Source organism: Neovison vison, chromosome 8, assembly GCF_020171115.1.
Source record: "Neovison vison isolate M4711 chromosome 8, ASM_NN_V1, whole genome shotgun sequence".
Taxonomy (NCBI): Eukaryota; Metazoa; Chordata; class Mammalia; order Carnivora; family Mustelidae; genus Neogale; species Neogale vison.
Window position 1 is genome coordinate 105,337,637 of NC_058098.1, and position 13,263 is coordinate 105,350,899.

Consider the following 13,263-nt stretch of genomic DNA (forward strand, 5'->3'; position numbering starts at 1 on the left):
TGTTCTTTCCCTCATTAGCACTGTTGGTACAAATCATTTTGGCACATATATATGTAGTTTTATGTACCTGAAAGCAAAAATCTGGACTGAAAGCACCTTGAGGCAAATACCAGTGTTCGCTGTTTTTAATCTCAAAGTGTAGCAAAAAATGTTGCACCCAACAAAAATCTAAAAATAGATGGTTCCCATTCAGAGTCTTGTGGATCCATTTATAACTATGCCAAGTTGAACAGGAAAAGAGTAGTGGATATGGGCAATTGAGTAGTAGTGAATCTCATGGCTAACACCTGCTTCAAAGTGTTGCCCTTGTATAGTGCCAAAAATACCATGTGACTCATCAGAGTCAGTTTTGTCTTCGTGTAAAACCTTACTAAATATGTAATTGTCATCTGACTTAATATTTTTTTCTTGATTTTACTGGCTGAAGTGCCTCTTTGGGTGTAGTTCTGTTTATTATCTTTACAAGTCTCTGGGCCGGGGGTTGATAATTACCACTGATTTCCACAAGATGGCAGACCAAACCCTTTTATTGTATTGCTAGGTTTCAAAGAGTTTTTAAAACTTGCCTATGCTCTTAATTGCATTAAAATCTTTTCTGCTTTTTCTTTAGATGGGCAGTTTCAAACCGAGAGATGCTTATAGCCCAAAACAGCTCCTTGGAATTTAAACTACACAGACTGTATTTTATTAGCTTATTAATGGGTGGAACTACAAATCAGCGAGAAGCATTACAATATGCTAAAAATTTTCAGCCATTTGCCCTAAATCATCAGAAAGGTGAGTCTGCAGTCAGATGTTTTTGATATTTGTTTTTGTGTTTGTTTGGATGTAGAGCCCAATCCAGGGCCTGAACTCAAAACCCTGAGATCGAGACCTGAGCTGAAATCGAGTCAGACTGAGCCACCCAGGCACCCTGAATGTTTTTGATATTTGGAACAGACCTATAGCCACTACTGGGATTTAAGTTTATCTTAAGGAGATGTGATAGGTATTTGCTAATGAACTGAAACAATTGTAGATGATAATCACTTTGGAAAAAGGTCTGATGGGGGACCTAGAACAAAAAAAAAGTAAAACATTGATGCCTCTTGGATAAAAGAGACATTGCATTTTTGGGATTCCATCTGTAAGAGATATGAGAAAGAGCACAATCACCCCCCATGGTGCTGTTACTGCCCCACAAAGTGTCTGAGGGTGCACCAGGGTGGCACCAGTGACACTGAGCGCCGGTGTGGGAATACTGGTCTTCTGACCAGTTCTATGGCCAGAGATCAGTGTGGCCTACTTTATGAGTTTTATCAATTTTACTGCTCTAGACAATGGTAGTTATACTGTGCTCTGTTTAAGAATAAAGTAACTTGAGGGGCGCCTGGGTGGCTCAGTTGGTTAAGCGACTGCCTTCAGCTTAGGTTATGATCCCTAACCTAAGTCCTGGGATTGAGCTCCACAACGGGCTCCCTGCTCAGTGGGGAGCCTGCTTCTCCCTCTCTCTCTGCTGCTCTGCCTGCTTGTGCTCTCTCACTCTGTCAAGTAAATAAATAAAATCTTAAAAAAAAAGAAAAAACAATAACGTAACTTGAGGTTATATTTAGTGCTTTGTTTTCGTCCCCTTTCTCTCATTGAAGGGTGAAACCCAGCTTAAGGACGAGAATTTTAAAAAGACATCATTAGTGATTTAGGCTCTGTCAGTTGGGGGAATTTTGCCTTTCTCAGCCTCCTACCCCCAAGCCAGCCCCCATTTCAGATGTGATCATTCGCACTTACAAATTGCTGCTGTTCTTGCGTAGACATTCAGGTTTTGATGGGAAGCCTTGTGTACCTGAGACAAGGGATTGAGAACTCACCGTATGTTCACCTACTTGATGCAAACCAGTGGGCTGACATCTGCGACATCTTCACACGGGATGCCTGCGCCCTCCTGGGGCTCTCGGTGGAGTCCCCGCTCAGCGTCAGGTATGCAGATTGGTCATGCTCTTGGAATACGCATTGCTTTGTATTGGTTTTCCTTAATTTCTTGTCTAGCTCTTGATGTTAAACCTGAAGAGAACATTTGTCTTTCTGAGGAAGAGTACAGTTGGTATTTCAAGAGATCATCACAGTTGGCAGGGATCAGAGCAGTGTGATCCATGAACCTCTGGTTGCCCCTGAGATCCTTTTCCACTGTGTTGACATTTGCAAAGATGATGCAGAAATAATAGTGGTTTGAACTGCTTGCACCTTAGCCAGATCAGTGCAGTGGTCCCAAAGTCTGGAAGGACTCACTGTATTTCTCACACATTGTACTCTGCCGCACACTTGCAGTTGAAGACACACTAGCTTTACTTAACACTGTTCTTTAAAAAATGATTGGTTTTATTACATTCTGACCTTTAAGTACACATCTTTTTTTTTTTTAAAAGATTTTATTTATTTATTATAGTCTGTGTTACAAAGTGGGAAGTTCTCATAAAGCCCTTCAAGCCAAAGTATCATGCTTATCTTAGAAAACACCTGTATATGGGGTGCCTGGGAGGCTCAGTGGTTTAAAGACTCTGCCTTCAGCTCAGGTCATGATCCCATGGTCTTGGGATCGAGCCCCACATAGGGCTTTCTGCTCAGCTGGAGCCTGCTTCCCCGCCCGCCCCACCCCCCCAACCCCCCACCTGCCTCTCTGCCTATTTGTGATCTCTATCTATCAAGTGAATAAATAAAATCTTGAAAAAAAAAAAATCTTTAAAAGAAAGAAAACACCTGTATGTTTTTTTTTAGTTTTATGAGCCAATAAACTAGTTTTGCTTTTTTTTTTTTTTTTTAAATGTTAGAGTTCTTACTTGAAAGAATCACTAAAAGATAAACTAAGGTTAATTACACTTGGGTTTTTGGCAGATATTTTTCCACATGTAGGAAGAGAATCATGTCAAGGAAAGCAACTGTCTTTTTGTATCTTTTAAATTCATGAGTTTAAGCTACAAAAGAAATTTTGGGAAACTTGTACCTGCCACTGTGGGCTTAACAGCTTTGCTGATGGAATTGGTGATATTATGAATTTGAGTTTTTGGATATTGTATAATGAAATGTGTTAACACTTAGAAGATCTTAATTCACTGAGATCTTACAAAGTCTTGCATGAGTAGAAGATTCATTCACAGTATGAGACAGCCAATTGGAGTTTTATGTGGCAAGGTACAGAAAGATTCGATGATAAGGATTCAGATTCTATTTTGCAACTAACCTTACGAAACTCTTCCTTGTTGAGTTTTGGTGTGGCATTAAAGGGGAAATATAACAATTATCCGAAAGGCAATTAAATTACCATATATCTGTTTAAAGCTAGATTTTCCTTTCCCGTTTACTTCAATTGAAAGAGCACACTGCAGCAGATTGCAGAAGAGATAGGAATCCATCTGTCTTCTATCAAGCTAGGCATTAAAGAGATTTGTTAAAAATGTAAAGCAGTGCCAGTCTTCTCACAAATTTATTTTTGGTTTGGAAAATATAGAAGTTTTGGGGGGTAAGAATGTTACTTAAAACATGTAATATATTTATTATTTTAAATGAATTGATATTTTGAAAATTTCTTGATTATAATTCCTAATATAATAACAGTAGCTATAACCCACAAAAACAAGTGTCTTTTGAAGATTCTTAATATCTAAGCGTGTAAGTGGGTCCTGAAGCCAAGAAGTTTATGAGCCTGTTTTAAGAAAGTAACTTCTTTAGCTCTCTCCTATTTATTTAATTCCTCAAGTGTTTTCAAATCCCTGCTATGTACCAAGTATCGTGTGGGCTCCAGAGATGGGTAAGGTGCAGTGTGCATCCCACCAGCTGTTCCACCTGAGCACAGGGGACACTGAGGCAGTTGATTACACTGTGTGACCAGCCACAGGCCAGGTCCCGGGGGGAACAGATTGTGCCGTGGTGGAGACTGACGTGCAGGGGTTTAGGATCGGCCCCAGTGGGGAAATAAAAGCAGCAGGATTGGGCAGAGGGTAAGTTTAACTGTGATGCCCCTCCCTGGAGAGCTCTGGAGCTATGGTGGGCCTGTGCAGTTATCCCCAGTTGGGGCAACAGAGCCGGGCTTGTGTGTCCTCACGCGGTGCAGTCATCACATGCGACCGTGGTCGGGTGGCTTGCTTCAAGTGATGACGGTCCTGAAGAGGGGCTCAGCTGAGAGCTGGCTGCCAGTGCTTCCAGATCTGAGAAATGAGCACTTCTGCCCTGGACAGGGCTCTCCTAGTCTGTGCAAAAACAGTGTCAGAAAGTCATTCATGACTGATAAGCAGAGCCTGTTGAATCTGGTGGTTTTGTAAAATGTAAAGCTTTTTTGGGGGTGCTAATTCAGCAAAGCAGAGGGCCCTGTGCCCTGTCTAATGGCCAGGGCCCTCGGCACATGGAGTCTGGAGGAACTGACATTTCCTGGGACCAGGCTGTCTGCCACCTGGCCTGGCACTGACACATCCTCTTCTGCTCTCCCAGTTTCTCAGCAGGTTGTGTGGCGCTGCCGGCTTTAATTAATATCAAAGCTGTGATTGAACAGAGGCAGTGCACTGGAGTTTGGAACCAGAAAGATGAATTGCCCGTGAGTTACACTTCTATCGGTTGTTTATTTTCTCCTGCCATTAGAAGGACTTAGATGTTAAGTAAGAGTTTAAAATGCTTGTTTTGCCTTTTAACCAGAGAGCAGCATTGAGGTCATTCAGCCAGGATTCGTTTACGTGTAGACATGATTAAACAACAGAAATGGGAAGCCAGTACATTTTGGAAGCACTGAGTTTGCTTTTTTTTAAATTCTGACTTGGGAAAAAAATAATACAATGTTGACTTAGAGTGGCAGTGCACGCACAGGAAGGAAGACCTCCCGTGTGTTGGGGGGGTGTACACTGTAGCTTGCAAATACGTTTTCCAGTGTAGTGGACAGACCACTCACACTGGGATTCTTTTAAAATATAAAAGCAGTGAGGTCAGTTGGTTAAATTTAGTTTTGTCTTAGGCATTGTTATTTGTGAGATTATGGATTTGTACTTACTAAAATAGCACCTAGCTGTTAAAGGTTATCCGTGGGACACCTGCAGTCATCAGTGGCCTTCCTGTGCTGTGTGCCCACTGCCGCTCATGGAACAGACCATGATTTTAAACATCAGCTCGGATCACTTGCCAACTCTACTACTTCTCTTAACAGTAGTTGGTCCATCTTTAAAATGGGGACCATCCTTCTCTTTATGGGACTGTTAAAGACTAGAGATAACATTGATGTGCTTAGGATAACATGGGACACATTAGTAGGTACTCCAGTTTTGCTGCCATAATAGTCATGGCACGGAGTGACAAAGGTCACTGCATGTGAGTTTCCACCAGACCTCTGACAGTAGGCACTGAAACTCTGCCTAGAATTCTCATGCCTGTCGTGGTTGTGTCAGAGATCCTAATAGGCTATATATGCATTGGGTTTTTTGCTTCTTTTCTGCCACACCTGTGCACAGGTTTATCTGCAGTTACCTTCCAGCTGGTAACTGTCATTTGGTTGTCCCAGCTTCTCATTGAAGATCTGTTTTGATTGAAGACACAGGTGCATTCCCAGTGCTGGGTGTGGGCAGGATACTGGCAGTACCCCTGCTTCATGACTGCTCGTTTGAACAAGTGAAAAGAACTTGAGCCTTCACTTGCTTTGCTGAAGCAGGTGCCTGCAAGTCTGGCAGTTTCCCAGCTACATTATGGGCATCTCTAACATTTTGGCTCTGGCATGGAGCGTACTGAAATCTGAATTCGCCTGTGAAGCCTATGTGTCAGGGTAGTAAGGCAATGGCGGGGGTGGGGTGCTGATCTGGCCATTTTTTTCTCAGGATTATTCTGTTACACTTTGTCAGCTTTCTTGAAAGAGTCTGGGTAATAGACTTTATATTGATACAACCATTTTAGAAGGAAAGGAAACAAAGAACTGACATTTATAGAGCTTTTGTTTGTTTTGTTCACTGTGAAGGGAAATAATTGATACACTTGCCATGGGCTCTGAAGGACAGATTGTGAAAGGTCTTCCTGAATTTGAGCTTCGAGTTCTTGTTTCAGCTGGTTTCTCTGGACCATTAAACACAAAACATGAGAAACTCAGATCTGAAGTTTACACAAAAGTAAACCTTGTCTAGTCTGCCTTTAAAGGAATTACTATTACACTGAATTTTTATCACCTAGCTAAGGGTGCTACAAAACAGGGTTTCTGGTGGGTTTTGCTCTTAGGGTATATCCTGACACGTTTTCAAGAGTGTTTAACTTCTAGAGCATTGCCTTCCCTTTGACTCCTCAAACATGAGGATTTGGTTTGAAAAGTAGTGTTATAAATAATTTTGAAGGTTAATTAAGATTATGAAGTAAAACTTGGATCCCTAAGACTACCCTTCTTTGAGGTAAGAGTGCTTAAAAAGTTAAATTTAGATGAGTAGACTGATGTTTTTGCTGCCCAGTGCATATTAACATGTTTTCTGAAATATAACTTGAGGCTTTTTACTGTTTTTAAGATTGAAGTGGACCTTGGTAAAAAGTGCTGGTATCACTCTATATTTGCCTGTCCCATTCTTCGTCAGCAAACAACAGATAACAATCCACCCATGAAATTGGTCTGTGGTCATATTATATCAAGAGATGCCCTGAATAAAATGTTTAATGGTAGCAAGTAAGTGTCTGACTTTTTAAATGTTGGTTAAAAACATTTTTCTTCTGGAACTTAGTGGGAGGTTGTATCTGATTTTTTTTTGTCAGTCTTTTTATTTGTTCATAAATTTGATGATTAGATTTACAAGCATGTTTTTTAATCTTAACTTTTGGGGTAGGCAGTACATTGTCGTTGTTTCCCCTGCCTTTACACGAAATGTAACACACCCGTATATGGTTGTAAACTTTGCTTTTTCTACTTGATGGTATATCTTGGAGGTCTTTTACATGTTACAGAGAGAGCCCCCGTTGTTTTTTACCTGCAGTGTAGTCTACTGTATGGAAATTTGATAATTCCGTACCAATGAACCTTTAACTTCTGTTGTTATAAAGTGAAATATTTTATCTACATGTGATATGTAAACTGTAGAATTGGAATTACTAATTAAAAGAGTATATACATTTATAAGTTTTATACCTATAATGGGCACACCTTATTAAAAAAAATAAAAAGTCTCAAAAGCCTATTTCTAGCTTAGGTAGTTTGAACGTTTTTTCATTGGAGTTCATTTCAGACCTGGTATGGTAAGGTCTTTTTTTTTTGAAAGAAGGTCCTGGCATGTAACGAAGCTCCCTGTGCCCTTCCCAGACCATGCAGCAGCCCTTCCGGTGCAGCCGGATGGGCCTGGAGTATGCCACTCTGTGCACGCCCTCCACAGGCTCTGTGCCTTGTTGACGCCACAGCTAGGGTCACATTTGCTGCACTTGACTGTACATTTGAAATTCCTGTAAAGACAGGAAAAAACTGAACTTTGGAGGGGAAGAATTGGATTGACTTTTAAAACCACAAAAGCAGTTTTCAAAACCATTGTCTTTGTCTTGTTTACAAAACAGTTTTCACTAATATCTACTAAAGAGGAGCCTTCAGTTTAGTGTCTGGCTTGATTGGTGTTTATTTGTGACCCTTCAGAGTTTGGCTGTTATATTAGGGGAAAACATAGTTAACCCTCAGAACAAAATACAGATTTGTGCGTGTGTGTGTGTGTGTGTGTGTGTGTGTGTGTAAGTAATTGTTAGAGATATTCTATAGATGAAAATTGAATGCTCGGTACTGATCCTTTTCCTTGATTCAGTGTTTTCTTTCTTGTCTTTAGATTAAAATGTCCATATTGTCCGATGGAACAGAGTCCAGGAGATGCCAAACAGATATTTTTCTGAAGAAATAACTTTAATTTGCAATTTGTAAGTGAAACTGAATTGTGGCGCATTTCAGAAGAGAACGTTCCATTTAATGCAGCTAACTGAGGACTCCCGTGTTTATATAAGCTAATGCTCCAGAAACTTTGCCAACATTTTAGTGTACACACACTGAGGGGAGTGCTCCAGATGAATATTATCATAGGGCTTTATTATATTCTTGGTCTTCATTTTTGATCAAGTAAATACACCAGCAGTTGTCATTCAATGCAGGTTTTTGTACTTAATTATATGGTGATTTTTTTACTTTTTAAGAGCAGAAACAGAAATCAACCTCCCTGCCATGTGTTTAATATTTCTCCTGCTTTTACTTTTGTCATTTCTTGATAATTGTAAGGTTTGAGAATGTTTGTGAAAAAGTTTTACTTCCTGTTATGTATACATAATTAAATGAAAATTCTTCAGAAAAAGTTTGAAAAATTGAATTGTGGTTATAAAACTAATTTGCATTTTTTTTGCTTAAGGAAGAAAGCTGTGATAGATTCCCAATTTGCTTTTTGATGTTTTCCTCTGCTCCAGCTCTCACCGAGAAGTCAGCAGACCTGCATTTGAGCTCTGCTTGTAGCCCCAGCGGGCTGCCTGTTTCAAATTCCATCATGAATTTAGCAGGTTGGTGTGAGAAGTCTTCCACTAGAACAGAGTGGAAGGAGTACTATTGTTTCTTTGCTTTTATTGCCAAGAGGTGCTTGTTTTAAAAGTGTGTTCAATAAAATGAAATTCTGAAGTTAGAGGTGTTCTTAAGTTAATATTTGCTCTCTTGGTCTTGGTAGCCCTATTCTCTGAAATCTGCCTTCAGGACTTGGCTGTCTGTTTCATTTGTATATCATCGCAGACACAGTGTTGTTTGTGTGTGTATATATGTGCACCAGCATCAAACATTGTGTATCTGGAAGGAAAGAAGCATGTTCCAGTCCTAAAATGCAGTTACCAGACTCATTACTTTAAATCCTTAAAGTTAGAAGTTAGCATATTTTCTGTAGTGCAGAATATGTTTATTGCTGTTTTTGTATTTGAATCGTATACTGTTCAATGCCTCTCTTCTGCAAAGTGTATCATCTCATTGGCTGTGAATCTGTATATTACTCTAATGGATACAGATGATGATCTTTTCTCTTGTGAGGTATCTTCATTTAATGCACTGTCCAGAAATAGCCATGTGTAAGAGTCTTTCTCTGTATGATGAACGAACTACATGGAAAGGACATCTGACTTACACCTGTTAAGTCACTTCATTATAAGAAGAATGTTATACGGACATCACCAAATATTTTGCAACTTTATTTCATCTGACTTGGAACTAAACATCACTGTAGGAAAACTTGATGAGAAAACCAAGAAAGAAGAAAATGCAGAAGGAAAGAGGACCGTAACACTTTGCATTTTAAACTGCAGATTGATTTCTTTTGCAGGGAGGGAGAAAACAGGTTTGGTGCTGAGTTCCCTCAAAAGTGTCAGCGTGTGCAGTCATACACCGGCCTGCATGGTTTGTTCTGAAATGTATAGCTGGGAGAGCAGGGATTTGTCTCAAAGGAAAGGGGTGCTGCAGGAAAGCCCTGCTTGACTGCTCTGTGTGGTCAGACTCCCTCCGAGTGCTACGTTGCGCGGGGTTGGTTGGCCGGGAATGGCGGCTGGCCTGCTCAGAGTGTTGCTCTGTCTGACCTCTGTCTTGTTGGCCCCACCAGGACTCTAGCTCTGTGTTTCGGCTTTCCTGTGGAACCCTCCCTAAACCTAACCTCTCCATTAAAGCAGTGAAGGCAGAGAGCAGAGAGAAGCTCCTTGGACTCCGTAAGAGAAGGTAGAGAATTCCAGGCAACTCTGGCTGAGGATGTAAACCTGGTTTATGACCTATATTTCCCTTTGAGTTACAATCCAGAGTACCTTTTTTTTAAACTACTTTTTTTCTCACTAGGCCAGATTTAGCTTTACTCACAACTTATTCTCACCTTTCCACCTCTAACACTTACGAAATTTTAGGCTTCACGTAAGATTTGTACAACATAGATGTCGCACAAGAGGCTGGTGGTAAATATTTTGGGGGCCAGACACTTCACATGGTCGGCTCAGGCCACTTTGAAGGCCAAAACAAAAGCCAGAACTCTGCTTTGTCCATCTCCCAGTGTTGGGAATCCTGTTGACAGTTTTCTGTGCAGCTCCTGAAACTTTAAAAAGAGCATGCTTTTAACTGAAACGTTTGATTTTAGAGTTTCTTATGTAAGGTCCTTGTAGTCTACTTGGCAGGATAGGGCCAGAAATTTGAAACTCTTGATTTGACAACTTAACATGAAAATTATGTCTTGTGACCTTTAACTAAATGCATGGACTTAAAACATTGGTGGGAAAATGTGAAGGAAAGGTGGGTTTGAAAAGGCCAGACCTTAACCAAAGATGCTGAAATACAACATGTTGTCCTTTCTGCTCTAGAAACACCTTCAGGAGTGGTGTCAGGACCTTGTCGCTGAGGCTGTGTGTGTCTGCGGTGTGGGAGGGTGCTCCTTGTCATGCCCTGCCTCCGTGTGCAAAAAAGGTCGTGATAGAGCCAAGGTTTTTTTAGAGTCAGACTCATTATAATAATACACATTGCAAACAGAGTTTCAGAGTGGTTTCCTCAGCTTCCTTAGGAACCATTCCATTTATCAGTCATGGACGAAGGCCATGGGACTATGCTAAACCAATAAAACCTTATTAGAACCTTACATTCTGATTTAGCCAGAGCGCCTGTGCTTTCAAGTACAACCTGAAGGACAGTGGCTAAGTTTGTCTTTCAATCTTTTTTCTCCTTCGTGTGATCATCACAAATACCATTTCTGTTGTTTTGGTGGTGATTATGTGAGACTTCTAATACATAAATGAACGGGTATTGGTGCCTCTTGATTTTAAAAAATGTTGAAGAGCCACCTCATATTCATAGGGTGTATGAGTATTTTATGAGTGTATGAGCATTTAATTGAAAATAAGAAAGGTATGAAGTTAATCTTTTGATTTTTCTGTAGCAGCTGATGTATACAGAGACACTAAACCCCACACCAAATTATGTGGGGAACGAGGATCCTTTTTCTCTCCAGGTAGTCCCACAGGCCTGTAGTTTTGTTCAGTATTCTTTATGCTGTGAGTTATTTCCACCTCAGTGGTTCAGCCTTTGGGACAACAGATACTGCAGAAACCAAGGACTCTTGGTTATTCGCACAAGACAAGCTGCTGGTAGACATTAGCCCTCTGGTTTTCCAGCTCAACTTCTGATTAGCGGACTGACGGTCAAGCTGGTCAGTTTGCTTAGTCAGCAGACTCAGGTTATTTTCAGGGAAGGCATGGTTTGGTTAATTTCATCACTAGGATATGTAAGGTGAAGACGCAAACCAAATACCTTTCATTACTTAACTCTACGTACATTATCCTTGGTAACACTAGAATGCTGTGGTCTTGAGGGAATGTTGGCAAGGAACGCATACTTGGAAGGCTTGGGGCTCCATACGCCTGTCCGGCTGGGGTGGGCTTTATGGTGGTACAATAGTGTTTACCATAAGCAGGTACAAACTGCATGAACTGTTTTTACTGAGCTATAATTGAATAGATACCAAAAACAGAATGACAAATGTATTTTAATAGCAGATGAGGCGATTAGTTTTAGGGTGAATTTTCCGCTGTTGATTTTACTTCAAGAGATAGGAAGAGAAAACAAAGATTTGTTTTCGAGATGTTTCCCTCTACAGTGCTAAGCTGTAGTGAGCATATGCTTCGTTTACTTCCAAAGAGGCAGCAGCAGCTGGAATGGGCTTACAGCACATGCTTTGTTTCATGTTGTGGGCGAGGACTTACACTCTTACTTCAGCAGTCACTTCACGTTCTCCAGCAAGGCAGATGTGGGGTTCACTAGGATTTAGTGCCTGATCTTTTCTTTTGGGAAGGGGTGGGAGTGAATGTAGCGGGGATGGGAGGGAAGCAGAAGAAAACAGGCGTGTGAGTGAGCGTGCATGTGTCCGAGACTCACCGTCCCCCCCCACCTGTGTCCAGCAAGGAACAGGCATTTAGTGTATTTTGCTCACGACTGCAGCGTGCATGTATTTTTTTTCCCCTCGTCCGTGTTTTCTAAACTTACACTAAAAGGATTCATCAAATCATCTTGTTCAGATGGCTCAGGATTGTATTTCTTTTGCTTACGCTGTGCTCTTGGGTTCTATAGTATTTCTATAATTATGTAACAAGAATAGTGTTGCACTGTAATCTATCATATAGAGCTATATGTATGGAAAATTTTGATCAGTTTTTTAAGAAATGTATCCTGTTTGCAAAGGCACAATAAAGTTGCATCTTATAGACTATAGGCAATAAAGCTAACAATAAACCTTATTTAACACAAACCATATTCATATTCTCTGTTCATTTGATTTTGGACAAAGTCCACCATATCAAGTAGTTTCAGGGACTTCATTTTGACTTAAAAAGTTCTGATATACCTAATTTATAAATTTCAGACTGATATAATAGAGTTTTTGGAAAACTATAACAAATGCTTTGTTAATGTGTGTATTCCTATGTAAAACACATGGCTTCTCCTGTGTATATTTTTAAAAATTAAAGAAATGCACATTTAAAAAGTGTTTTGTGGAACCAGTCTCTGTAAACGTAACAGGTCACAGAGGTACGGGGGAGGGATTCTGGAGGTATCAGTGGTAAGAAGAGAACATTGCTGCCTGTATTTGCTAAGGGTCTGAGTGTCAAGAATTTAAAAAACATGTTTGTTTCCATCCTGTCCTGTGTCTGTGCCACCAGCAGTGGAAGGAGAGGTGGGGGAGGGGGAGCACCATCCCTGGTCGCTAGGAGGGGATTGCGTTCGTGTGGACAGGCTCCTGCACCCTGTGCTGCGCCCTCTGGCTGGCTGGGACTCGGGCTGGGGTGCCGGTGTATGACTGGGAAGAGGAGACCTGGGGCCACTGTCCTTGGGCTGCTGGTGGAGTGGGACACCTGCATTCGGCATTGGTTGGGAGAACGCCAGACTGAGTTGTTGATCCGTTTAGTGACAAGCTAACGTGGGGGAGACCCACGATCTGTTTGTGCTGCTTTTGTATGTATTTTTTAGACTCGTTCTTATCTGACATTTTAGAGTGTTTCCTACTTGGGAACAAGTGTGGGAACCACCCAGTTGCATTTGGAGCCAGTGGGCTCCAGTGGTAGACATAAGGCCTGGCCATCCTGGCCAAAGACCTCACCAGCTAATCCCTGCAGCATTTGGGGCTCTCTAGGACTCAAAAGTGTGATCTCTAGCAGCAGCAGCACCCGAGAGCTTGCGAGAAATGCAGAACCTCAGGCCTCAGCCCAGATGTGCTGAATCCGAATCTGCATGCTTGTGAGAAAACTGGCTTCCCTTACAAGGGTCCTCTTGGATAAGAG

At 41.2% G+C, this 13,263-nt stretch overlaps 1 protein-coding gene across 3 annotated transcripts in view; it reads left to right on the plus strand.

Annotated features, from left to right (window-relative positions):
• Nucleotides 1-12,238, plus strand: part of RMND5A (required for meiotic nuclear division 5 homolog A) — a 63,386-nt gene extending 51,148 nt beyond the window's left edge. Inside the window, exons 5-10 of one of the 3 annotated variants that reach the window (XM_044261577.1) lie at nt 611-777; nt 1,788-1,953; nt 4,456-4,558; nt 6,489-6,643; nt 7,776-7,863; nt 8,343-12,238. In XM_044261577.1, coding sequence (XP_044117512.1) covers nt 611-777; nt 1,788-1,953; nt 4,456-4,558; nt 6,489-6,643; nt 7,776-7,839 — 655 coding nt within the window. In that variant the 3' untranslated portion in view covers nt 7,840-7,863; nt 8,343-12,238. Of the gene's footprint in view, nt 1-610; nt 778-1,787; nt 1,954-4,455; nt 4,559-6,488; nt 6,644-7,775 lie in introns of all 3 variants that reach the window. The other 2 variants (XM_044261578.1, XM_044261576.1) reach the window with 2 other exon arrangements.
• The last annotated feature ends 1,025 nt before the right edge of the window (nt 12,239-13,263 follow it).